General features: G+C 44.2%; 1 protein-coding gene across 1 annotated transcript in view; it reads left to right on the top strand.

The window, feature by feature from the left end:
• Positions 1-20,884, top strand: part of SMC1A (structural maintenance of chromosomes 1A) — a 28,233-nt gene extending 7,349 nt beyond the window's left edge. The window contains exons 5-25 of the mRNA XM_020812071.3: positions 12-250; positions 1,975-2,233; positions 3,520-3,660; positions 5,050-5,132; positions 5,316-5,523; positions 5,644-5,829; positions 6,706-6,885; positions 7,969-8,115; positions 8,692-8,829; positions 9,822-9,938; positions 10,700-10,806; positions 10,947-11,088; positions 11,496-11,641; positions 12,901-13,054; positions 13,174-13,284; positions 16,314-16,470; positions 16,719-16,873; positions 18,063-18,214; positions 19,208-19,277; positions 19,398-19,508; positions 20,308-20,884. Of these exons, the coding sequence (XP_020667730.2) occupies positions 12-250; positions 1,975-2,233; positions 3,520-3,660; positions 5,050-5,132; positions 5,316-5,523; positions 5,644-5,829; positions 6,706-6,885; positions 7,969-8,115; positions 8,692-8,829; positions 9,822-9,938; positions 10,700-10,806; positions 10,947-11,088; positions 11,496-11,641; positions 12,901-13,054; positions 13,174-13,284; positions 16,314-16,470; positions 16,719-16,873; positions 18,063-18,214; positions 19,208-19,277; positions 19,398-19,508; positions 20,308-20,391 (3,087 nt within the window). The 3' untranslated portion in view covers positions 20,392-20,884. The remainder of the gene's footprint in view (positions 1-11; positions 251-1,974; positions 2,234-3,519; positions 3,661-5,049; positions 5,133-5,315; positions 5,524-5,643; positions 5,830-6,705; positions 6,886-7,968; positions 8,116-8,691; positions 8,830-9,821; positions 9,939-10,699; positions 10,807-10,946; positions 11,089-11,495; positions 11,642-12,900; positions 13,055-13,173; positions 13,285-16,313; positions 16,471-16,718; positions 16,874-18,062; positions 18,215-19,207; positions 19,278-19,397; positions 19,509-20,307) is intronic.
• Positions 20,885-26,480: the final 5,596 nt, after the last annotated feature.

The following is a 26,480-nucleotide window of genomic DNA, read 5'->3' on the forward strand; positions in this document are numbered from 1 at the left end:
TGGGGAACCAGGCGGATCGGTACCAGCGCCTGAAGGACGAGGTGGTGCGAGCCCAAGTCCAGCTGCAGCTGTTCAAGCTGTACCACAACGAAGCTGAAATTGAGAAGCTGAACAAGGAGCTGGGCTCCAAGAACAAAGAGATTGATAAGGACAAGAAGCGCATGGACAAAGTGGAAGACGAACTCAAGGACAAGAAGAAAGAGCTGGGCAAAGTGATGAGGGAGCAGCAGCAGATTGAGAAGGAGATCAAGTAAGGCTTGAGAGTGTTTGTTACCAGGTGGGGCTGGATCACAGGCTTGTGGGATTTTCCTTTCTTTAGACGTGGTGGCCCTGTGGGCTAAACCGCAGAAGCCTGTGCTGCAGGGTCAGAAGACCAAGCAGTCGTAAGATCGGATACATGCGACAGAGTGAGCGCCCATCGCTTGTCCCAGCTCCCGCCAACGTAGCGGTTCAAAAGCATGCAAATGCGAGTAGATAAATAGGGACCACCTCGGTGGGAAGGTAACAGCATTCCGTGTCTAAGTCGCACTGGCCATGTGACCACGGAAGATTGTCTTCGGACAAAACGCTGGCTGTATGGCTTGGAAACGGGGATGAGCACCGCCCCCTAGAGTCGGACACGACTGGACAAAAATTGTCAAGGGGAACCTTTACCTTTACCTAGATGTATTTTGTCTGGGTTGTTTTGAGATCTCGTTGTCAAGGATCTGTGTAAATAAATAAATAAATAAATAAATAAATTTATTTATTTATTTATTTATTTATTTATTTATTTATTTATTTATTTATTTAACAGAATTCACCTTCTGGCACTCTTAGAAAATTTGGTTATGAGCTAATTTGAATGGGCCTCTAGATGTATGGTAGCTAGTGGGGAGTCTTGTTCAGGAACAAGGTTTAATCCAGAAAAGGGCTTTAACTAATCTCATTTGCCCCCCAAAGTATTATAAAAGCTGTGTACAAAAACCAAACACAAACATGGCTGAAGCAAGATCAGTTTAGAACTTGAAGGCATGGAGCAGAGCTGATGATTGGCCTCAAAGTTTCCATAACAATCTATGTCCTAGATTATTAAACTTCCTCATGGAGAAGGAGGGTATAGTAGGCAAGCTTCCCTGAAGATAGAAAAAAGGTGGGCTACTCATGATCAACCTTTCTTCTGTCATATCTTGCTGTTTTGTTGCTGTGAGGGGCAGCATGCAGGCCACAGGTTACATGTAGGTCCCCAAAGGCCCCCAAGCCTGTCCCAGAGCAATCCCACTGAACCCCCCCCCCTTTTTTTTCTGTTCCTAAAAGTCCTGTTAACCAAAGCCTCCAGGAATTGCAGTTTCCCATTTAGGGTCTTGGTGTGTGTGTGCCGGGGGGGGGGGATTTCTGCAAAGCCCTACCTAAAAATAGAAAGTGGAAGCGCCTGCCCGGGACTTTTCCTGTTGGTTTGTGCAGCCATTTTTCAACTGCAGCCTGGTCTGTGGTGGTGGTGGAGCTGAGGGTAAGAATTTGCCCCATTCTTGGTCTGAGGCATATCATTTGGGGAAGATGATGCAAGGGGAAGCGTATTGGACCTTACAGTCCTCCACAACAAATCATACAGAAACTGAAATGTGCAGATGTGATTCAGATGTGGGGATCAGCAGCTATGCAGGTGGGGCTGGCTTTGGATCTTTCCCACTGGATTAGCACCCTCAGAGCAGCTCATCAATTGGGTTTGAAGAGTCTAGTGTTCCTACTGATACCGTGACTGTATGATACACCTCCTAAGGTGAGAAACTTACATGTAGCTGTTTTGGGGCTGCATGGTTGTGATGGTTAGAACTGATGGGAATTAGAATCCGGCAGGTTTGAAGAGCACATGTTGTCGACCCTTGTTTTATGTCACGGTGATCTGGAATAGAAATGTCTGCTGGGTTCTCACAGAGATCACACCACTGCCACCATCCTCAGAATAAGCGTTCTGGTTTTTTAATGTTTCTCCAGGGAAAAGGATTCTGAGCTGAACCAGAAGCGCCCCCAGTATATCAAGGCCAAGGAAAACACATCCCATAAGATTAAAAAACTGGAAGCTGCCAAGAAGTCCCTGCAGAATGCCCAGAAGCAGTACAAGAAGCGCAAAGGTGACATGGATGAGTTGGAGAAGGAGATGCTGTCTGTGGAGAAGGCCCGGCAGGAGTTTGAGGAGCGCATGGAAGAGGAGAGCCAGAGCCAAGGCCGGGATCTCACCTTGGAGGAAAATCAGGTGCGATCAAGGTGTGGGGATCTGCTGAAATGGAGTGGGCATCCCATCTGTCCTGACCCCAGGGCGATGGTGCTTTAGGGGAGACAGAATGGTACGAAGTGACGGTCATAATCAGTCCATAGTGCAGTCAGCTCAGTGATAAGCAACGTGCAGATCATGTGCAACCCTCATATCATATGCTTGCTATTGAATTTGCTGCCAGTACAGCAAACCTGGCATCTCGACAGTAGGCTGAGATGTAGCCTGAAGTGGGTTTAGGGGTGGCAGGTCTACTCCAGATATTGCCAGCTACCTGTGAGCCAGCCAAACGCTATAGCTCTTTCAGATCATTCCCTTCCAGGACACTTGTAATCTTTCTCCATTTATATCAGAGCTCTGCACAATTTAAAATTATGGATGTGTATGAAGTGTAGGTACAATTGAAAGCAAATCAAAATGCTAGGATCATTAGACTTTTTTTCTAACTTGTGACACTTGTAACTCATTCTACATTTATTTATGTTATTAGTTTATTCCAACAGCAGCCCCTTTTGAGAAAAACCGAGGGCTGTAACTTAAACAATGGCGCCTGAAATAAAATGGTTCTCAAAGCTTGCATAACAGTTGGCAACAAAGTAGCCAGGCAGACTTCCTTCTGGAAGCTGTTTGACAGTTTGTCCACCACCACCTAGAAAGCCCTGTCTTTGGTCTGCAGCCATTGCTCCTTTATATGCAAAGGGATATACATTTTGAAAAAGGTCACTGGGGTAGAGCAAATGGTCTAGACAAATTTGTATGTGTTTGTGTGGACACAGCACATTATGATGGTTGTTGCAGGTTTTTCAGGCTGTCTGGCCGTGCTCTGGACGTTCTTCTTCCTAACGTTTCACCAGTCTCTGTGGCTGGCATCTTCAGAGGACAGGAGTGAGAACTCTGTCTGTGCTCTGGTGCAGTTTGTGGGAAACTTCAAGAACACCGCCAGACAGCCCGAAAAACCTACAACAACCATCGGATTCCGGCTGTGAAAGCCTTCAGGAATACACAGTGCATTATGTTTCAGATGTCACAGACTGGATTTGTAATTTCTGACTCTGCAAATTGTATAGGACAGGCAGTGTATAAATGTTGAAAAGTAAGTACAAACCTAAGAAGTGGGGTTTTTATCCTGCCCCCCCCCTCCAGTCTCTTAGCCGTGGGGAACTGGGGTGTGGGGACCTTGGTGGCCTTCACCAAGTAGATCTGGTGACACCAAACTTGAGTTTTCTTCCTTCCCTGATGTACTTTCCTTTCTCCTCTGCCTCATGCAGGTGAAAAAATACCACCGGCTAAAAGAAGAGGCCAGCAAGAGAGCAGCTACCCTGGCCCAGGAATTGGAGAAGTTCAACCGTGACCAGAAAGCAGACCAGGACCGGCTAGATCTGGAAGAGAGGAAGAAAGTCGAAACCGAGGTGAACATTTCTGAGCATCTTTTCTCACCTTTTTCCCCCCCGCTGTACCAGGCACTTTCCTTTAAATTCATTTTCCTGGGACTGAACTTGCATTTCCTGTCCTTTCTCCCCATAGGGGACCCAAGGCAACTTACAACAGATAAAACAACAGATTTTAAAACTCTGTATAAACATATATATTTTTAAAAGTAAGTAAACATAAGATTAAAAGTCAAGTTTAAAAACAATTCAAAGCTTTATTAGCTTCTGATCTTTCATGTGCAGCCGAACAACAATGAGGGATAGAAACCTGCACTTTAAAAAAAGAATGAAAGCTGAAATGCTTAGGAGTTTTATTCTCAGTATGATATTTTTACCCGTTTTTTGGTACATCCACAAAATACTACATGGAGCCCTCACTTGTGTATCTTCTTGACTTGTGGAACTAGATTATGCCTCTCACAATAACATGTACTGGCCTCAGTTTCTCTTCAATCATCTTCGTCCCCACGGCATATTTTATGATAGTCCCTAACCCTATACTTCCCAGTAAAATTTCACAGAGCAATAAAAACAGCTCTCTCTCTCTCTTGCTGTCTCTGTATGTGTGCATGTTTGTATATACCTACAGTATATAGATGAAACATTGTTCGTATGGGGAAATAAGAGATGAGAGCCCATCCGAGACTTTACCTAACATAGTGGAATGTCGAGGTTCATAAAGAAATGTAGGCCATTGTCATTAAGGCTCATATTAAAAGCACAGGCTGGGCATACCTAGCTAAGCCTCCGCAGAATATGGTGTCCAGTATTGCAGCCTGCATTTTAGAATAAGATGCAGCCTGCCTGCCATTTGGGAAGCTGACTGTACAGAAAGAGAGTAAAGGAAAGGCTTCGCTTTTCAGGGAAAACAGACAAAAGAAGTTGGAATGGTACAAAAAGAGGGCCAGTCTGGAATCACTGAGGCTGCCGAGGGAAGGAGGAAAATGAATGGTTTTAGGTTGTAAAGGCACCTGTTTAAGAAACTGTCTGAACTGTATGAGGAATGGAATAGTGGATCTGACAGAATCAAGCTCCTTTATAGGAGTGGGATAGGCAACCTGGCATTCTCCAGATATTTTGCACTACAGCTGTCATGAGCCACAACCAGCATAACCAGCAGTTGGGGATTATGGACATTGTTGTCCAAATATGTGGGGATGCTGATTGCCTCTACATGCACTGAAGGAAGCTGGATCAAAAGTAAACAAGGAAAATAAGGATTACCTATGTTTGTGAAACATCCTGAGATCTTACATCTTTCTGTACCAAATCTGCACCTTTAATCCCAAAGTAGACCCTGGAATCCACTTATTTTTGATCCCCGACAAAACACTTGTTCTTTTGTGTCTTACTCATTCTGTTCTGTAGGCCAAGATAAAGCAGAAATTGCGGGAGATTGAGGAGAACCAGAAGCGCATAGAGAAGCTGGAAGAGTACATTGCCACTAGCAAGTAAGGGCAGTAGAGCTGTGGAAGGGAAGCGCTGGGCTTTGTGTTGGATGGCTGGAAAGGGGCCACCAATGGCAATTTTGCCCTCCCCAATCTCTGTGGAATGCAACTAAACACTCATGCATCAAGTGACTAGGGAACCTTTTTGTGGGTCTCTGTGCCATCTTCTCATTGCTTCTTCTTCAGGCAGTCCTTGGAAGAGCAAAAGAAGCTGGAGGGGGAGTTGACTGAGGAAGTAGAGCTGGCCAAGCGCCGGATTGATGAGATCAACAAGGAGCTGAACCAGGTGATGGAGCAGCTGGGAGATGCTCGTATCGACCGGCAGGAGAACAGTCGGCAGCAGCGCAAGGCGGAGATCATGGAAAGCATCAAGCGCCTCTACCCAGGCTCTGTGGTAGGTGACACTTTCAGGCAAGATAGAAATTCCCCTTGGGCTGACTGCACATGAGGGATCAGCCAGAGGGAAGGCGAACCTGACCCTCCCCACTTCACTTCTCTTCATTGCTCCCTGCAGTATGGGCGTCTAATTGACCTCTGCCAGCCCACGCAGAAGAAATACCAGATAGCTGTCACCAAGGTGCTGGGCAAGAACATGGACGCAATCATTGTTGACTCAGAGAAGACCGGCCGGGACTGCATCCAGTACATCAAGGAGCAACGTGGGGAGCCGGAGACCTTCCTCCCGCTCGACTACCTTGAGGTGAGGCCTAAGGCAAGGAGGGAAGGGCAGGGTCATGGACTTGGACTGGGGGAAATAGGGTTAGGATCCTTCCAGCCTGAAGCCCAGCAGAAGGCCATAGGAGGGCCACGATGCCCAGCATAAGCTTGCTTTGCAGGGCAATTTCTGAGAATAAAGTGGGATAATCCTGTTTATTCTCAGGTAAGGCAGTGGGATTATTTGGAAAACAAGGAAACCATAGGCTTACACTAACCTTGTTTGCTAAGTTGGTTCTTGCTTTTGCTGTCCCACTTGTGCTTTAGCGGTGCCCATTCCCTTGCACACATCATCCTCTCAGATTAGCCAGACCTCCGCATGTGGGCATTCCACACATTTGCTGCCCGGGAGGATCAGCATGCTTTTTTTTTTTTTGCGCAAGTTCCCCCTTCCCTTATGCCTAGATCACTCAAGACAGGTGTCTCCACGTGCAAGGGGAGGAGAGGGGAAAGGACTAGAAAGGACTTTCTTTAGTTGGACAATCATATTTGTTCTCATCCCTGGTTGATAAGCACAAAGCTAATAAACATGATCCACTGTGTTTTTCTGCTTAGCCCAGACTGCCCATATATTGCTTTCAGAGCTTGGAATGTTTTTTTTTAACAATTGCTGTTGTTAAGCATTAGAGTTTTAAAAGGTAACCTGTTGCCATTACTCATTAATAATTACAGTCTTTTAATATGGCCTAAAATGTGAAAACATTTCCTTGCAATACTCCCTCAAAGCACCCCCTACGCTGAGTAGTGCTCATTACACTGGGGAAGGTAATGTCCCCATTGTTTTTTCAAAGTGCCATTGTTCTCCCCAAAGTGCTGCCTTAGAACGGATTTTCTTACTTTGATGATATTTTCCTATCCCCAGGTGAAACCCACAGATGAAAAACTCCGGGAGCTGAAAGGAGCTAAGCTAGTGATTGATGTGATCCGCTATGAGCCTCCTCACATCAAGAAGGCCCTGCAGTATGCCTGTGGGAATGCCCTGGTGTGCGACAACGTTGAAGATGCCCGTCGCATTGCCTTTGGTGGGCATCAGCGTCACAAGGTCAGAAGAATCATGCCATTCAACTTTCCAAGTATTCCCTCGCTGTCTATAGTGGTAGATGCCATGCCTCCCACAAAACAATTCGGATGATCCCACTCAAAATTCAACACCAAGGAAATCTAAATGTAGGGACCTGCATAAGTGTGTATCCAGAAAGAAAGAAAAGTTATGTTAACCTTCTGTTAATATAAGTGGTTTCTGTTAATTGCGGATGAAGGAAGCAGGTAACGATGTTGAAGTTGCAGTGTCTTGCCAGTGGTGGTCTTACTCTGCCCCTGCTCCTCCTCTTGGGTATGGACCAAGATGGCGGGGTTTTTTTTTTTGCTAATTTTCACATCGATTTACAATTTTTTTTAAAACTTCACAGGAAAAGTTGTGTATTTTAATGTGAAGTCCTTCTAACAGATGCATATGTGCATGCAAATTAGTTTATCATGCAGAGCTTCCAAACAGTTTTTAACTAAAGTAATGAAATATTTTTCAATAATATACTTACACTAATATATTCTTATCTAATGTGTACTTTATGATAGGAACATTTTGACAGGAGAACTGCAGTTGAACATTCAAGGAAGAGCAACAGTGGAAGAACAACTGCATTTTTGCATGTCTCTTGATTCAAGAAGTATAAATTAACTTAAGCCCACAATCGTCTTAAATCAAAACATGAACTGAATTATTCTCTCCCCCCCTCCCCAATGTCTAGTACAAGTCAGTAAGGTGAGATGTTCAGGACAGGATGTTGAATGCTGTGTTTAGGGAGAACTGCAGGATGCCCTCTGCTCCACCTTTGCTGTAGCTCAGGGCTTGGAAACTCGTTGCCCTCCTGACGTTTTGGATTACAGTTGTTGCAAACTCTTACCATTGGTTGTCATGGATGGGACCGATGAGAGTTGTAGGCCTAAACATCTGGAGGGCTAAAGGATCTCCCCCTGGTACTCTAGCCCATAACAGGTTGCTCCTTTCTTGCAAAGAATTACTGTTGTGGTCATTACTGGCTGCTGTTGTCGCTGACAGCCAAGGATGTCCTTCCTTCTCCTTTGACATGACGTACCTCATCTTCTCCCCCTTGTTCCCTTGTAGACTGTTGCACTGGATGGAACCCTTTTCCAGAAGTCAGGGGTGATCTCAGGAGGGGCCAGCGACTTGAAAGCCAAGGCCAGGCGTTGGGATGAAAAGGCTGTGGACAAGCTAAAAGAGAAGAAAGAGCGGTTGACAGAGGAGCTCAAGGTTGGAAATTAATTCTTTTGAACTGTAGGGCAAGGCCTGCCCATCTCTGTGCCACAGAGAGTGCAAATGGAGAACAGCTGACTGGTAGTGCCAGGGCACCGCCGAATTTTGGGGGAATGTGCCTTGGGGTTTTTCGTAGCATTCAGGAGTCATACGGATTTGTAGCACTGAAAGGAAGGGCAATCGGGCTGAAGAAATTGGCAGCAAAGTCATTCCATGCAGAATAAAGCACACACAGCCAAGAATTGGGTTTCTAGCAGTACTCAATCCACTCCGGCCAGAGATTGGAATTGAGAGCTGGAAAAATATGAGAGCTGGGCTGAGTAAGGTGAGGTGCCACTTTCTCCTCAGGGTATTGAGCCATAAAGGATGGCTGAGTCAAGGAACTGGTCAAGCAGGAACATTCTGTGTGTTCTCCCCTGGAAGAATATTCTGCAACTCCCCATTTTTATTGTTGAGCTTTCATCAGCTGTTGATTTTCTCTGACTGTGACAGCGCGATGTTCCTCTCCAATATGGCCGCAAGTTCTCATTCAGGCATGTACAATTTTTTCCCTCCCTAAATCTCATCTTGCAGGAGCAAATGAAGGCGAAGCGGAAGGAGGCAGAGCTGCGCCAGGTGCAGTCCCAGGCCCACGGCTTGCAAATGCGCTTGAAATACTCTCAGAGTGACTTGGAGCAAACCAAGACCCGCCATCTTGCTCTCAATCTCCAGGTATGGGGGCTTTGCTGCAATCAGGTGCCTTTCAAGCAGCCACAGGCCTCTTTGCAAGTTAGGTAACGGATTATACCTTTTGCCTTTGGGCGGAAGTAGTCGTTCCCAAATAGTACGTACTGGTGCCAGTGCAGGAGAGGTTGGTAAGAGAGCATCACCTGATGTCATTTAAATCCAAGTAGTAATTTTCCACCATCTTTGCTGAAACATTTGCACCCTTAGACTAGCCAGTCTGCACACTAACATCTGGCTGTAAATCAAGCTAACATTTTACTGTTGGAGAGTGTGAAGGCTTGGTGTGGTTAGAGATTTTTGCTAGGACTTGGGAGATCCCACCAACACCATTCTTAAAACCCTGTGAGTTAGGTCAGAGTGAGAGTGACAGACTCACAGAGCCACAGAACTCACTAGGTCATCTTGAGCCCGTCACTCTCAGTCTGACCTGTCTCACAGGATTGTAAGAATGGGGCTTGGTGGGGAGAAGACAGCCATGTAGGCTGTTCTGAGCACACTGGAGGAAATGTGAGCTATGCATGTATCTAATAATCAGTATTAATAGTAGTACTAAGTATAGGTAACCAATGTGATGTGATGAATAGAGTAACAGACTGGGACTTAGGAGACCTTGGTTTGAATCACTGTTTGGCCATGGAAAGTCATTGGGAGGGAAAAGAACTGGCAAAACCGCTCCTTAAAAATCTCAGTTGCCTTGAAAACTCTGTAATTAGGTTCTGACTTGAGTGCACATAACACATAACCATAAGTATAACCACAACAATGACAGAAGCTCAACAAGATTATTGTGGCCTGCCTTTCCTTCTATTAACTGCATGTTGTGCCTAACCTAGTCCAGTTGTAATCCTGAAGTTCCAGCACTTCCATTTTCCGAAGAGAATGAAGTTCAGTTAGCTTTCCCATTTAGAGGAGAGAAAAGAACATCTCTTGTGTTGACTTCTCCATTTGCCTGAGCTCAGTCCCTGTCTTCCCAACAGGAAAAGTCCAAGCTGGAAAGCGAACTTGCCAACTTTGGACCCCGCATCAATGACATCAAGCGCATCATCCAGGGGAGAGAGCGGGAGATGAAGGAGCTCAAGGAGAAGATGAACCAGGTGTGGTGTGGGTCCTGGCCGAGGGCAGCTGAATAACTGGCCTAAAGAGGAGTGGAGGGAGCAGAAGAGACTGGGAGGGCAAAAGGCCATGCAGGAAGCTGGTGTTCTGGCAAGGCTGCCACAGTGGCAGGAACTGGTAAAAGAGGCAGGAATCCATTGTTTTGAACTTGCACTCCAGGAAATGTAGGTGGGATATTTATATGCTTAATAATAACTGCATTAGTAGAAGCTCTGAGATTCTTCAGAAGTTTACCTGTGTTTCTTTAATCAGGTCCATAATGGATGCTGAGCAGCCTTGGAAGTGAGTTTGATATTGCAAATCTCTCCCTGCATCTCATGCCAGGGTACACTCTTGAGTAGCATAGGGAGGGGCGGTAGCCCTGCGACACAGTATGTGCATCGCATGCAGGAGGTCCTTGGTGTCTCCAGTGCAGAAAACCTGGTAACAGGGATGGGGAATCTCTGAAATCCTGCAATATAGCAGCAGTCATAGTAGAGAGTGCTGGTCTGGACGGACAAACACTCATGCCTGGTCTTGGACATGACTGAATAAATTTGCTGTGTAAAATTTCCCAGACAGGCCCCCAGATCACTGTCAGTGCATAAGAGAATGTATTGCAGACAAACCAATATGGTAAAAGTTCCTTTAAGGTGGAAAGTTGATATTAAAAAACCACACCACAAACATTTGCTCTGCCCTATTTCCTCCCATCCCATAGTGTACATTTCTGCTTCAATGTAGACTCTTTCTACGTCTGTAGGTGGAAGATGAAGTATTTGAGGAGTTCTGTCGGGAAATTGGGGTGAGGAACATCAGGGAGTTTGAGGAGGAGAAGGTGAAGCGCCAGAATGAGATTGCCAAGAAAAGGTACAGGCTCCATTTCTCTTCCCTACTAGCCTTTTGGGTTTCCATTCTCAAAAATCCTGAAGTTACATCCACCCAAAATGTGGGACCGAGAGGAGATATGGCTGTAGGACTCAGTGTTCTCCCCCTGCATCTTTCCATAGGCTGGAGTTTGAGAACCAGAAGACCCGCCTGGGCATCCAGCTGGACTATGAGAAGAACCAGCTAAAGGAGGATCAGGACAAAGTGCATATGTGGGAGCAGACGGTCAAGAAGGATGAGGCCGAGATAGAGAAACTCAAGAAGGTGTGTGAGAGGCCAAGGCTGGATAGAGCTGGGGCTGGATCAGGAGCCATCTGTGCTTTAGGGATGGGGACGCAGCAGAGGTATGAACTGGAACTACAGCTTTCCATAGCCAACATAGCATGTGGTGTCCCAGGCAGTAGGATTCCAGGATCTGTGTTCCAAAACAGTAACTTTTCCCATATCCAGGAAGGAGAAAGAGAAAGTAGATTCGATTTAAATCAAATTGAGTTAAATCGTGATTTAAATTTAACAGTTTTTTGAAGCTTTTTTAAAAAAAAAATTAAATTGGTTTAAATTGTTATTTCAAACGATTTGATTTTTTTAAAAAAAATCAATGATTTTTCTCCACCCTGTTCTATGGTAGGTCTAACTGGGTCTTCCCCCTTCCCCCCCCCAAACACACTTAGGAGGAACAGCGGCACATGAAGATAATCGATGAGACCATGGCCCAGTTGCAGGACCTGAAGAACCAGCACCTGGCCAAGAAATCTGAGGTGAATGACAAGAACCACGAGATGGAGGAGATCCGCAAGAAGCTAGGAGGGGCCAACAAGTGAGTTTTCCTTGGCCAGGACCTAAGAAAAGCAGGCAGCTTCTGGAACTCTCCATTGCTCTAGCTCCAGCCTGCCCTTTTGTTTGAGCTTGGATTTTTCTTGTCTCTGCCCCTAACGTTGGGAAGGCTGGTGGGGGGACACTAAAGAAAGTGTAGGTGGCTCAAGCAGATCACGTGCTGGACGAAACCAGATGCAGCGTTGGTGGCTCTTGCAACTTAGCAACAGATTTCCTTCTGTCTCTGGCCTCTGGTACTTGGTAGTTCCACATCCTGTGGACGCGGAGGTTCTTTTGAACTGTCGTGGTCTGACAGGGGATAGGTCAGTACCAGCCTTTGTCTCAGAAGCCAACCCGTTTTGACTTGGTTCACGAGAGAGCAGTCTCTCTCCTTGCCACTGATACTTTCTTCCCAAGGGCCTCCTAGATTCCTGTAGTTTATTTATTCATTTAAATTATTTACATGCTGCCTTTGTCCTCCATAAGGGACCCAAGGCGGCTTACAACAGATAAAATAAGAACATTTTAAAACACTATATAAATATCTCACTTGAAAAGCGATTAAACATCCATTAAGACTGGGGGGAAAACCTGCAAGTAAAAAAACAAAAACACCCCAGCATTCCTGGTCCTCCTTTGGGGGGAAATTTAGCGTGTGGGGAGTACAGGTGGTCTTTAGTGAGGCATGCGAGGTAGATACAATTGCCAGAGGCAGAGCAGCAGTTGCCAGTAACAACTAGAGTTTTGGATCCCTTTTAAGTCCTTGAAGCTAGAGGCAACTTCAAGTGATCTTTTGTAGAAAGGAACACTATTCATTTTTAAGTACATGGTGCCAACAAGAAGTGGTGTGTGTGTATGTTTTTTTTTTCTGCCAGGTACTCCTGCCACTACTCCTGTGGTCCTCAATTTCTAGAGGTCCAGGAGGTAGAGAGAGGCTTTTTGCTTTTCACTATTTCCATACTGTTTCTTTTAATTGCCTTCTACCACAAGCAGCCCACGGCTATTCCCCTTCCCCGGTGAAAAGTCTCCAATGCCCTTATTTCACATTGTTGTTAGTTTTTCTCTACCAATCCAAGGGAATTTAATGACTTGTGTGTGGCGTAACAGGTGAGTCAGAGATAGCGCTTGCTCTTTCTGTGTTGTGGAACCGCCAAACCAAATGGGAGGTGGCAGAAGGGTGTCTTCAGGCAGCCTTCGCCAAATTGCAGCCCCCTTTGCTCACGTCAAGCACTTACTCCGTGCTTCTTGGGCCTCTCCCGGCAGGGAAATGACGCACTTGCAGAAGGAGGTGACCGCCATTGAAACAAAGCTGGAGCAGAAGCGCAGTGACCGCCACAACTTGCTGCAAGCCTGCAAGATGCAGGACATCAAGCTGCCCCTCTCCAAAGGCACTATGGATGATATCAGCCAGGAGGAGGTAAGGACATCTTTTCCCAACCAGCAGATCAGGGGATTGAAAAAGCAGACGGGTGAGTAAAATAGCATTCTCTCCCTCTCTCTCCCCTCAATCTATTTTCTTTGTTTGTTTGGATGCAGGGTGGCTCCCAAGGTGAGGAGACAGCCAGCAGCTCACAGAGGACTTCTAACATGTATGCCCGAGAAGCTCTCATTGAGATTGACTATGGCGACCTCTCTGAGGACCTGAAGGTAATGTGGCCGCCTCTGCAAGGCCCAGCTGAGGTTTGGTGGTGGTTTCAGGCTCGTGCTAGGCTTTTTTTTTGCAGCCAAGGAAGAAACTCATGGAACTGAGTGATGCAATGCTGTTAATTCATTCTGCCCAGTTCCTTGCTATCTTTACAGCATCTCTTCAGTTCAGCAACCTGCAAGGTGGTTTACATCGAGATAAAATGTACATTTAAAACTACAACACGTAACAACACGAGGATAGTGCGGAACGAGTGGCAGTACAATATTAAACTAGGGATCAAGAGAGCTTAACTTCTCTCTCAATCTTTGTTCACCCCTTTGCCTAAGTGCAGTAGTTACTAATGAGTAACATGTTTAAATACATTAAGTTTTATTTATATAAATAAGAAAAAAGCAGGCAGTTCTGTCATCTGTTACTCCCTCAGGAAGGAATTCCAAATTGTAGATGCCAATATTTAGAAGGCCCCGTTGCGCAGGTCACTCACCATGCTTTTGGTGGTGAGGGAATGAATCCAAAACAGATCCAAAGGCAATCTGTGCAAACAAGCAAGTTTGTACAGTGATATCTGCTCCCCAGCCCATGTAAGGCTTTGTGCTACTGGCATGTATTGATTGCCTGAAAACGAAATCATTACATGTGTGTTATTTGGTATTTTTGGACAGAAATCCTCAGAATTTTCTAGGAATTCCCCAGGCAGAATTCTGAGAGATGCAGCCCAGAAAATTAAGTCTACATACTACTTTTCTGGTAGTTTAACTCCATTACTGGCTGCCCTCAGCAGTTCCAACTTCCAAAACCAGGGAAACTGCTGTGGTACTACCTGGGAGCCATAGGTCTTGTCTACCTACAACTCCCAGATAGATAGCTGCACAGCTGCTTTTCTGTTTTTGAAGGCAAAAACTGGCCAGAGAAGGCAGGGATGAGGATAAATACAAAAGAACACAGCCCTAAAAATCATAATTAAAGGAAGCTTTCCTGGCTTCTACAGTGACATCCTTGCTATCAAGGGGATGTTGCCTAGTCTCAGCCCACAGTGGTCAGGAGGAAGAACTTGTGGCCATCTTAATATTTCTAGGCTCCCGTTCCCATCAGCCCCAGTTAATTGGCTGATACAGAAATCTGATGGAATGGTAGTTCTTCCACAGGTTCTGCAGCCCTAAGTTAGACAATTGTTGCATCTGCTCTGCTCCTGAGGTAATATTTTGGAGTTAAACCTCCATGCCATCTAAAAGTAACAGTTCCTCCTCATGGGAGAGAATTTGTGTTCAGTCACTTTACATGCAAACACAGAACCACATTATGAAGGGATTACAAACATGAACACCTTACATATTAAATGCAATATGGAAAAAAACAATATTCTAGGAATGGAACACCTCTTCCTCTTAAAATGTGAAAACATTTCTTCTTTTTTAATGAGTGTAAACATTGTGAAAATGTATAACCATCCCTTGACTGAAATCCGATCAGAAGGGCAGATGCTGTATTGAATCATCTTGGGCCTGGATTTGGTAACCAGTGACTCAATTTGTCTTTCTTGATATAAATACAAGGTAGACAATGGGACGTGGTGGCGCTGTGGGCTAAACCACAGGAGCCTGTGTGCTGCAGAGTCAGAAAACCAGCAGTCGTAAGATCGAATCCACGTGACAGAGTGAGCGCCTGTCGCTTGTCCCAGCTCCCGCCAACCTAGCAGTTCGAAAGCATGCAAATGCAAGTAGATAAATAGGGACCACCTCGGTGGGAAGGTAACAGCATTCCGTGTCTAAGTCGCACTGGCCATGTGACCACGGAAGATTGTCTTCGGACAAAACGCTGGCTCTATGGCTTGGAAATGGGGATGAGCTCCACCCCCTAGAGTCGAACACGACTGGACAAAAATTGTCAAGGGGAACCTTTACCTAGACAATGTAAGGGGCCTTCTGCTGTTGCTGGACTGCAATAACCATCATCCCTCACCATGGATGAGGTTTCCTTGAGCTTATGGGAGCTATAGTATTGACAACAACAGGAGGCCCACAAGTTGCCCCCCATAAATTAGAGCTTTACAGTTTTTTAAAGAGTTTGTCATGCATCTCTCTGAGGTCTCAATGGCTCAGATTTCCCTCATGTCTGGTTTGCAAGTACCACCTCCAAAAGCACAGAACTATGTTATCCTCCTGAGTTAATCTTTCTGTCAAGAACAAGGAGGAAATCTCTCTGATTCATGCCTCCTTGTCCCCCCCTAATTTATTGTGGGCAAACATCTGCAAAGTGTAGGCTTCCCATCTGTGTGAAGTCAAGTCATGTGTCAAACATAATGCACACACTCCAGTCTCACAAGAGCAGGCTCCACTTGAGATTTCTACACCTGTCAGTCCCCTCCACCTGCTAATCCCCCATCCCCAATTCTACACAAATAAAATAGCTATGGTTTCCCAGTGTTCTTTGTCATTCTCTTCAGTGTGTGCTGAATAATCCCTGTGCCTTTACATGTAAATTTTGAACTTCTCTCTAGAGACTCTTTAATGCAGGCATATAAAGAGGAGAAAATGTTTGCTTTTATTTGACTGTTCTGAGCTTGTCCCTCTGGCCCACACTTTTTAAAAAGTCCTGGTGAAATATTTAAATTAGAATTTGAGGTTGGTTGTGCCTTCTGACCTGACCAGTCAAGGATCACTCCCCTCCATCTCACACTGCATAGTACTGTTTTGTTTGTGGTACAGGCTGGATTAGTGGTGGTGGAGAGGGGGTGACATGGAAACAGATTGGACTCTGCCCCCATGACAGCTATGGGGTTTTGCCGAATGTGCTTCTCACCTCCCAGCTTCCAAACCTGAAATATCTAGGGATTCTTGTTTGCCTCAAAACTCTGCCTAGATTAAGTCATGGCAGCTACTCACGAGAAAGTCAAAGATGCGTCTAGCAACTGCACCACGGTGAGGTGGGATGGCTGGAACAGCTTCTTTCAATGTTGCTTTTCAGTTTCTGGATTGGTGGAACTTCTTGGTTCTCTGCCTTTTGGCACCACTTACCGTCTTTCTTGTAGGATGTCCAGGCTGAAGATGAGATCAAGCAGGAAATGAATCAGTTGCAACAGAAGTTGAATGAACAGCAGAGTATCTTACAGCGAATAGCTGCCCCAAACATGAAAGCCATGGAGAAGCTGGAGAGCGTCCGTGATAAGTTTCAGGAGACATCCGATGGTATTGAATTATCCTTGTGACCTCATAGTTAAGTAGAGTCGTGGTGGGGAAGTGTGGCTTTCAAATGCACCTGGACTGCAGTTCCTATCAGCTCTAGTCAGTGTAGTCAATGGTAGTTGCAGCCTAACAACATCTGGAGGGCCAGGCATTCCCAGCCCCAAGATAGAAGGTTGGGAATTTGTACTGGGCTTTTCTTCTGGAGACTAGGGAGCATTCATGGTGATCCTGTCGTTCCTATGTTCTGGCAGAATTTGAAGCTGCCCGGAAGCGTGCCAAGAAAGCGAAGCAAGCTTTTGAGCAGATCAAAAAAGAGCGCTTCGACCGCTTCAACTCCTGCTTTGAGTCGGTGGCTACCAACATTGATGAGATCTACAAAGCCCTCTCACGAAATAGCAGCGCCCAGGTGAGGATACCCAGCCTACTGTGGACATGCAAGAGGGTTACAGGCAAGGCTGTACACAGCCCATGCTTGTAACGGATGAAAGAGAACAAATAACCTATGTGGAAACTATCTAAATTCTTGACTCAAGGAAAACTTGATTCTTCTATTTGCATAAATTATGGTAATAGTACAGGTTTGCATGATATCTTGCTTTCTGTTACGTTTCCCCACTAATGTTTTCTCTCTTGTACTATTTAATACAGTTTTCTGACTACAAGAGCAGCTGTGCCAGGCACTGAAGTCCCATTACTATTATTATTATTATTATTATTATTATTATTATTATTATTATTATTATTATTATTATTATTATTATTATTATTATTATTATTATTATTATTATTATTATTATACTATTCCCCTGCTTTCTATAACTGCTTGAAGCATTGCTCATACACGTCTGGCCCATCTTCTGAGCCATGAGTGCTAGCAGTTTTGTACTGCATTATAAAAAACCCTTAAGGGTAGATTTTAAGGGTAAGAACTCTGCCCATCGCCCCAGTCTAATGGTCTGCAGTAACACCCACACTTAGTAGTAGAGCCCCCCCCAGTCCTTGTTTTCCAGAAAGATTATCTGTCCCAGCTCCTCTGTGTCTTTTCATTCGCCAGTTGGCAATCATCAGTGGTTGGGGGGGTGTCCTCTTTTGCACCCTCAGGTCACTCTGCAGGCCTCCACACAAACCACTAATGTGCTGCTGCAATTCAGCGGCAAATAAAGCTCCAAATGAAAAGGCCATTAAATCAAGAATTTTCCTAATTGTGTTTTCCCAATTTACTGCCAGAATTCAGCAGTGTTGAGTTCTAGGGGACCCCATGGGGCATCTTCCATTGTCCTCTCAAGAATGAATGCCGTAATTCTCGGCTATTTTAGCATATGAGAAGAATTAGCACAAGTCAATGTAAGCCATTGGAAACAGAAAATTCTGAGGCAACCTTCCCCACCATCCACCTTACCTACCCTCCACTGTATCCTTAAGCCAGCAGGGTTTAATGCATTCACTCTTCCATCTTCCCTCACAAAAGCTTATTACATTGACTAGGCCATGATTCAGTTTGTGTGAAAGACATGCCCCAAGCTTATTGCATTGACTAGTTTCCGATGGTGTCCTTTTGTAATGCCCCTTTATCTCTTCATCTCCTTCCTCTTCAGGCCTTCCTAGGCCCTGAGAACCCTGAGGAGCCTTACCTGGATGGCATCAACTACAACTGTGTGGCCCCTGGCAAGCGCTTCCGGCCCATGGACAACCTGTCTGGTGGGGAGAAGACAGTGGCAGCCTTAGCCCTACTCTTTGCTATCCACAGGTAAGGTCAGCCTTGAACTGAAGCTGTTCATGGCCTGCCTGGTGGCAAGGATGCGTAGTGGTGGAATTGGCTTATCTTTCATGGAACAGAACAGAGGTGTACAGGAGGGTACAGACATATTGTTCCTCTATCCATTAAACAAGGGAGTTTATGTGGATGTTCTATGTGTTTCAGAAATGACACCCATACAAATACAGTGGTGCCTCGCTTAGCGATTGCTCCGTGCAGTGACAAAATCGTTTAGCGATGGACTTTTTGCTATCGCCAGAGCGATCGCTTAGCGATGGCCCCTATGGGTAAAAATCGCTTTGCGATGATCGCGGGGACGCGATCATGGCAAAGCACCCATTTTTAACAGCTGATCGGCGGTTCCAAAATGGCCACCAGAAAAACAAAATGGCCGCCGCTGTTTTGCCTCGCTTTAGAGGCACCCAAAATGGCCACCGCTATGGAGGATTTTCGCTTACAGGTAAGATTTTAGCCCATAGGAACACATTAAACACATTTTAGTGTGTTCCTATGGGCTTTTTAAAATCACTTAGCGATTAAATCGTTTAGCGATGTTTTTTTCCTGCACTGATTAACGTCACTAAACAAGGCACCACTGTATGTTATATATGTGGCAAAGTCGTGTGTGTGTGTGTGTGAGAGAGAGAGAGAGAGAGTGAGAGTGAGAGAGAGAGAGAGTCATACACACACACACATTGTATATGACTTTCAGACACATACAAATATGTGTTATATATGTTTGGGAGCTTGTAACTTTAGCAATGGCTTAGGAGTCCCTGGATGGGAAAGAGCACACTTTATTGGGATCCTTTACCAGGTTCAGTCTCGACATTTGAAGCAGGAGGGCACTGGCCAGTGCTTCAAGGATACTGGGCAGCCTCTGTTCTTAAGAGAGCTGTTGGCAGTCAGAGAGAAGTGAACCACTGGCCTGTTTCTCTGTAATGGCAGCTTCAGTTATTCATACGGCTATTTCTCTTTTCCCAGCTACAAACCGGCTCCGTTTTTTGTCTTGGATGAAATCGATGCCGCTTTGGATAACACCAACATTGGAAAGGTAGGGAATAACATCGGCCACACAGCTAGACATTATTGCCTCCGTTTGCAGATAAGTAGACAAAGGCTGGAGAAGATAGTTTTCTTGTTCACCCCTCTCCTCTTCCTGTCTTCCATACAGGTTGCTAACTACATCAAGGAGCAGTCCACGTGCAACTTCCAGGCCATTGTTATTTCCTTGAAGGAGGAGTTCTACACCAAGGCTGAGAGCCTCATTGGTGTCTACCCTGAGGTAAGGAACTAATGTTTCAGACAGCCTGCTACTGTTGGTGCCCAAATACTGTACCTCTCACCAGTATTAAGGGCTGTTGTATTCATGCCCCTCACCCTCTTATCCAAAGCCTTTTTAAAGCCCCTTACAATGGCATAATCTGAAGGTCTTTCAAGCCAAAGCTGCCCTGTCGTGAAACAAGGTGAAAGGGCCACAGATCTTAAGAGTTTGTATTTTAGGGTGGCAGCTTCTGAGACAAAGCAAACCAGCTACTGAGATTTTAGTTGGCTGACAGAAACCCCGCTTTGAAAGGAAGCCTTGCACCTGACTTCCAAGTCAGGTCACGGTGGCTTCCTGGTGAGCGAAAGAAGACTCTTCTGTGCATTGCCAAGGTGGTATTTTGTATTGCTTCAGAGCTGTGTGTATTTGTCTGAGAAGGGAGGCGGCATGGACAAAAATGGGGAGAACAATAATGCCTTGGCATTTGTTTTCACAAAGGCTGGTGTGGAAATTTTTAAGAAGTGAAGGAGAAAGGAAGGGTGGAGGTTTGCTTTTTAAAAATATATATAAACAATCCCTATAAGAACTGTGTCCCCCCCCCCACATTGCTAAAAAAAAAAAAAAACTCCACTGCTCCATCCTTGTCTTTGAAATGTTCTTTTCCTCCTACAAGGCAAAAATGATTGCCAGAAAGAGGTCACTTTATTGTTCAGACCTCCCAGTGCAGAATACATTTTAAAAAAAACAGGGCTGGAAAATGGCCTGTTCTAGTAGGGGCTTATGGCTGTCTTTTGACTCCTCTTTATCTTTTCCTTCACAGCAAGGAGATTGTGTAATCAGCAAAGTCCTGACCTTCGACCTCACCAAGTATCCTGATGCCAACCCAAACCCCAATGACCAATAGAAGCAGCAGGAGATGAGAGAACCTGGACCTGCCGTGCTCCCAGCATTCCTCCTGATCCCCACCTTTTCTGTCCTCTGAAGGCCTTAAACTGTCCTTTGCCCCTTATTTATCCTACAGTATTTTTAGTCGGGTGGAGTGGGCTTCAGGGGAAAGGGAAAACCTAAAGGCATGGAAGAGGGTAGAGGATGACCTTGGTATCTGAACTGACAGGTTTCTCCCAATGAGCCCACTTCTTTCCCAAATTAGCTATAGCGCTCTCCCCACTTCTAAGGCAGCATCTTTAATTGCTGGGTGGGGAAGAGGAGGAATGTAGTTCCTCTGATGTAACTTAAACTGCTCTTTATAGGACCAAAATGATGATGGTTTTAACAAGGATTCCTCTTGTGTGAAGCTCTCGCTTATTCAGGTAGAGCTCCAGATTTTGCTTTCTTTTTCTACCCTGATATCATGTGTGTGTTTTTGTGTGTGATTGAAATTAAATATGTTACTTCCACCCTCTGTTGTTTTCTTCTAGCCATAAAAGCATATGGGAGGGGAAAGTCAGGGTAAGGTTGCAACTGGATGGCAGTGGAACACACTTATTCCTTTTATCTTCAGCATGCCAAGGTTGGGCCAATGTCGCTGAGCCTCCAGGATGTTCTCCTCCCTTCCACTTGCCCCATAAATCCTGGAGGCAGCTGATCTTCAATAAGCATGGACCAATCTGTCAGGGCTAGATGCAATTTACTAAGAGCCTCATTATATGGACAGTTTGGGAGGGGGAGCATTTGTTTTCAAGGCAAGGATGTCTTTGACTGAAATTTGCAGATGAACTATGTTATAATTTTGCAAGGAATAATTTGCCTATTCCAAGGACGTTGGAGGGTCTGATTTGACCTAGAAAAGCACCAGCCTTGAAGGACATGCCTGTCCAAAGGGTATATAATCATACATGAGAACACTATGGTTCCCTGCCCAGGCAAGCCAGTTACATATCAAGAAAAGCCAGATTCTGCAGCCTTTGTTTGTAATACATTGTGGTATTGTTATAATGGTACTTTTTTTTTTTTACTGTTCTACATGATTTACCCTGACTTTAAATAATCCAAATTTTGCTAGGGGCAAACAGTGTGGTTATATTGGTTTTTAAAGCCTTTAACCCCAGGCAATTGGAAGTCTTCTACAGCCAATCCTACTTCCGAGAGTGATACAATTTTTCAAGTGTATATATTTTTTGTCATCAGGCCTAGACGCATGCTCTTTAAAAAAATCTTTGAGGTATCCTAGTGAATTCTTCCTAGTATCGTTGCTGTACTTCTGTGCTTCTATGGAAACATGGTATACACACCAATTATAAAAGCTACTAAAGTAGGGGGTATCTTGCCAGTGTAAAACTAATCTGCTTTAGCTCACATCTCTCTCTCTCTTTATTATTTAAAAGCATGTTCATTTCCAGCATTTAAAACCAGGAAGTTAAGACTGAAAACATATATCCAGCACCTAACACGGTCTTGCAGGCTAGAAGGATAACTGAGCAGCATTCAATTGGCATTGATATGAGGTTTCCATAATACAGTACCTTATTTTTTCTATAGGACTGTACCACATATTCTCTTATTTTAGTAACTGTACTGACATCGAGAACACAATGCAACCAAAAGCATCCCAGTGAACATTCATTTTATTCTACCAATGCTTTCTCCTGGCTGCTATTTAGGGCCAATTTTGCTTTCCTCCTTGGCCCTCAATATTCCTGGCCTCTTTTATTCACTTTGCTGTTTGACTGTCATGCACTAGGTGAGATGCTTAAGTCCGTCATGCAACAAGACCTAAAAATGTAGATATTCTGAAGTGTTGTTGCATAAATACCTGTAAATAATTCCTCCAAATTTCAGCCATTTGCCATGTAAATCTATAGGTGAATTTCATAACAAATCTATTGATTTCTGAGTTTCAGTCACTGTTGATTTTGGTCACTGCCATACTAATACAGTACCAGCCAATGAATGAAATACTGTTTTATACATTAATGCTATGCAAGGCTGATGTCATCAGCTGCAGTAATTATTTTGAAATTTTAAAAAAATCTCCCTCAAAGGTCCTGAGGCACTCATAGGAACCCTTTTATTTTAGGGAAACTGTGGGATGGGATGGGATGGGAAGGGAGTCTTTAATTTCCAAAAACTGCTGCCAGCAGGATGGTTTTACCACCAGCAGTGAGTTTTGGAAATGAAAGACTCCTCCACACATCCTGCAGCCCCCAACGGTTTATCCACAACAGAAGGATCCTCAGTACCAAGGGGAGGGAATCAGAAATCATTTGTTTCCAGTAAATGCCCATGGTTAATGATGTCATTAGCCTTGCATGATGTAACTCTGTGAACAGGATTTCAGCCATTATAACATTAAGACAGTGGTTCCCAACCTTGGGTAACCCAGGCGTTTTTGAATTGCAATTCCGAGAAAGAAGGCTTCTGGGAATTACAGTCCAATAACACCTGGGTTACCCAAGGTTGGGAACCACTGCATTAAGAAAATAGAAGTTCCATGCTGGATTTTGCCAAACCATGGTCCAGGAAAGCAGGAAAAAAAGTTACTGTCAGTAAGTTGGCCACGTTGGGGGATAGTACGGCAGCTATAAAATATCAATACAACAAGAAGTTTACACTATACCTTAAGGTTCAGTACACTGGGACCAGAAAAAAAGCCCAAAATTCACTTGTGATATTTTTTTAATCATCCTAAGTGTCAATACTGAGAGTCCTTCCACATCACATAGTTCTGTTTATAGGAATTCATAATCCCATCATGTCAGATACAGTATATTACAATGCCATCAGCAAAATCACAGAATTCCACAGAAACAGGATAAAAAACCAGTAAGAAAAACAGAAAAACACTGACGATAGTAATTTAACAGTGCAACGAGTGTCAACATTATGGAATATGGTAATGTCTTTTCAACACAAAAGCAGCATTGTCTATGCAATGAGCTGTAGAGAAAGAATAAGGTTCCTTTGCAGAAGTTATTGAATGTATCAGCCCAAATTTGCTGGTGTTCTTAATGATAACAGAAATGGGTATGGAGGATTAATGCTATTATGAACAACTTCATTGGATTTCTAACAGTCTGTCAATAACGCCCAGTGGAGCTTTCCTTTTCTCCTTGGAAACCATTGACATCAATTAATGCTATGATTAAATGTTATGTGTTTGCTGCCAGAAAGTATTTTGATGTGGAAGGAAAACAGCATTACTCAACATACCTGAGATCACCACATCTACTTTTGCTCCCACCTTCCCACCTTAACATCCTATCTGACTGCAGCCCTAAAGTTGTTGTGGGGAGTTGTCAGCTCTAATAATGCTGCCTCTCTATTTCAAGAAAGTAGTAAACAAAGCATCTCTTAGGCTGCCTTAGTTATGTCTGCTTTGTTACGTAGCTCTACAATGGGAACCAGGGTATAGCCTGCCCTTGGGTGAAGCCATAAGTGTCTGTACTTAGCATATACTGTACAAAGAACCCCTTCAGTTAATTTGCAGTCTTTGTTAAGGTATGAATCTGGCTGGTGTTTTGCCTGTCTAAAAGAGAAAATGGTGCATCAAATAGAATTACAACATTCCTCTGTGCAAATGTAAAAAACAACGAAACCCTGCTCTCATAGAAACCTAGCTTTCTTCCTGCTGTGCTAGGTTAGAAACACTTCCCCATCACACGCTAGCTTTCCATTTGCAGGTTTAGAAAAAATAACAATGAAGAGAACACTATTCAGGCATGAGTGTCCACTTATAAGGTGATCTGTTGCAGCCCAGATATAGCTCAATGGACCCAGAAGAGACCCGTGGTTATATCTGTATTGCAATATTTTTTAAAAAATATGTGTATCCATGTTTGTCTTTACTGTAGTTCCAAGACTATGAAAGCTAGACCTGGGGGGGGGGAGACTCTAGGGATATGTATCTCCCTGTTAATTTTTGAACGGATGAATTAATTTCAGTGCTTTATAATGTAGCTTCAGCCTGCAATATTATTTTCAGTCGCTAGGGATCAGTATTCAATGAGCAAAGAGGAAGCTGAAGTCATAACTTGATTTTTCAACAAGCTTTCTAAAGAGGTTAGAATCGTGGTAGAGGAAATTACATGTGATGGTGTGATTTCTGCTACACTCTGCATGCCCCCAAAATTTGGAAAAAAACTGAGGGAGAGAAAGAGGGAGAGTCCTGGTGCATGAAAAGCAGTAGAGGAAGGCAGACAGAGAGAAGGGCTGAAGAAGCCTCAGGGTGGCGGTGGGAGATCAGTGAGGAAATAAAAGGGAAAGGGGCAAAAGAGAAAAGGAAAAGGGATCACCAGGAGGAAGGGAGGAAGAGAGAGAGAGAGTCCCAGGGTGGGTGATGAGAAAGGAAGGCAGTCAAGCGTGGTGGTTGAGAGAGAAAGAGCGCTTAGGAGGGTGGAAACAAGAGTCCCAAGGCAGTTGTGTGGACTGAGGTATGAACCACTGGATACTTCTCCTAGTCTATAACAGTGTATAATAAGCAATTTGGAATTTTTTCATATCTCTTAAAGTTATCACGCATCCTTCAATAAATGCTTTGGGACTTCAAGATTGCTGAGGCGATAGTGTAGTTCTTTCAGTTTACCTCACTATATGCTGGGAGGGGCAAAGTATACACTCCAATATGTACACAAAAGTGTGTCTGTACATATACAAAACTACAGACACACACATACCAGACTACAGCGAGAGTTTGTAAGTCAAGAATGCTTTTTAGGAAATTAAGCAAATAACAGGCTAGCACATCCTGAGGGTTCACTGGACCCAAACTGCAGGAAGGTGTCCATTCCTGTCCATTTTATGACTCGGGGAAGAATTGCTCAGGGCCCACTCATTTCTCCTCTGAATTCCTTCCTTCCATTCCTTCCTTCCTCTGAATGAGAAACTATATGCCAGCTCTTACAAGGGCAAAATCCTGTCCTCTGAGTCCCTAGCATAGTATTCTTACTGATACTGTTGTTGTTATTCCCTTCTCTGTTACAGCAAGAAAAAGAAGCTGAACTTACTGCTCAACAAGAAGCTCTGAGGTTTAGTGTTAGGAATCAACAGCAGCAGAAAGAAAGGTAGCAGCTAGCAGGAATATATTAGGGGAATAGAGGCTTTTAAAACCCCAGGTGTTCAAATATTAGAACAAGACTGTGTTCTTAAGCATCACTTCTTTTGTGTGCTTTGAGCTTGTATGATCTTTCTCTTTTTATTTGTGCAGCTTTTTTAATCCTCATTAGTTTAACCTCATTTATTCTAAATCCTAGTAAAACTTTCCTGTGACTCATCAGAACTTCCTTTTGAAGTGTTGTCTAGTAAAGGAATATGCAACTGAGCTAGATTAGGCAACTTTAGAAGCCTCACTCTGTCATTCCTTACTGGATGTTTTCTTCCATTAGACTGGTGCTCAAAATGTGTCTCTACATCTGCTCTACCCCAATAGCATTTATAGAAATATAAGATTTTAGAGTCAAAAGGGTGTTTGAAGCCACTTCTCCAGAATCATTGTAGAAGCCAGTTAGAGTGGCAAAGCAGAGCCAGAGGGCTACAACAATCCTACAAGACAGTGGTCCCCAACTTTGGGCCTCCAGATGTTCTTGGACTTCAACTCCCAGAAATCCTGGCCAGTAGAGGTGGTGGTGAAAGCTTCTGGGAGTTGTAGTCCAAGAACATCTGGAGGCCCAAGGTTGAGGAACACTGCTATAAGATATGCTGCAAGGCCACTTCATCAGCAAACATTATCACTGATAATAAGTACAGTATTACATATCACATCACCTGCTTTCCTGGATCAATTTCTCTGCAAATGCTGTCGGTTTCTGAAGCATATCTTAGGATGTTGCTTCTTAAACTCTCTGAACTCACCTGAATCTTCATCTCTTCCTACACATTCATTCTGCTAGGATTTCACCAGACTTAGTGCTATTATCTGTCTGGCAGCTGAATATATGGAGATTGTGCAATTATTTTATTTAATTTTTTTTTTTGCTTTTGCTTTTTTATTTATTTATTCTTTCATTCATTAGTTTGAAATAGTTTTACCCATTTGTTCTAAAAAAAAGGCCCAAGGCC

The sequence above is a fragment of the Pogona vitticeps genome, chromosome 2 (assembly GCF_051106095.1).
Source record: "Pogona vitticeps strain Pit_001003342236 chromosome 2, PviZW2.1, whole genome shotgun sequence".
In the NCBI taxonomy this organism is placed as follows: Eukaryota; Metazoa; Chordata; class Lepidosauria; order Squamata; family Agamidae; genus Pogona; species Pogona vitticeps.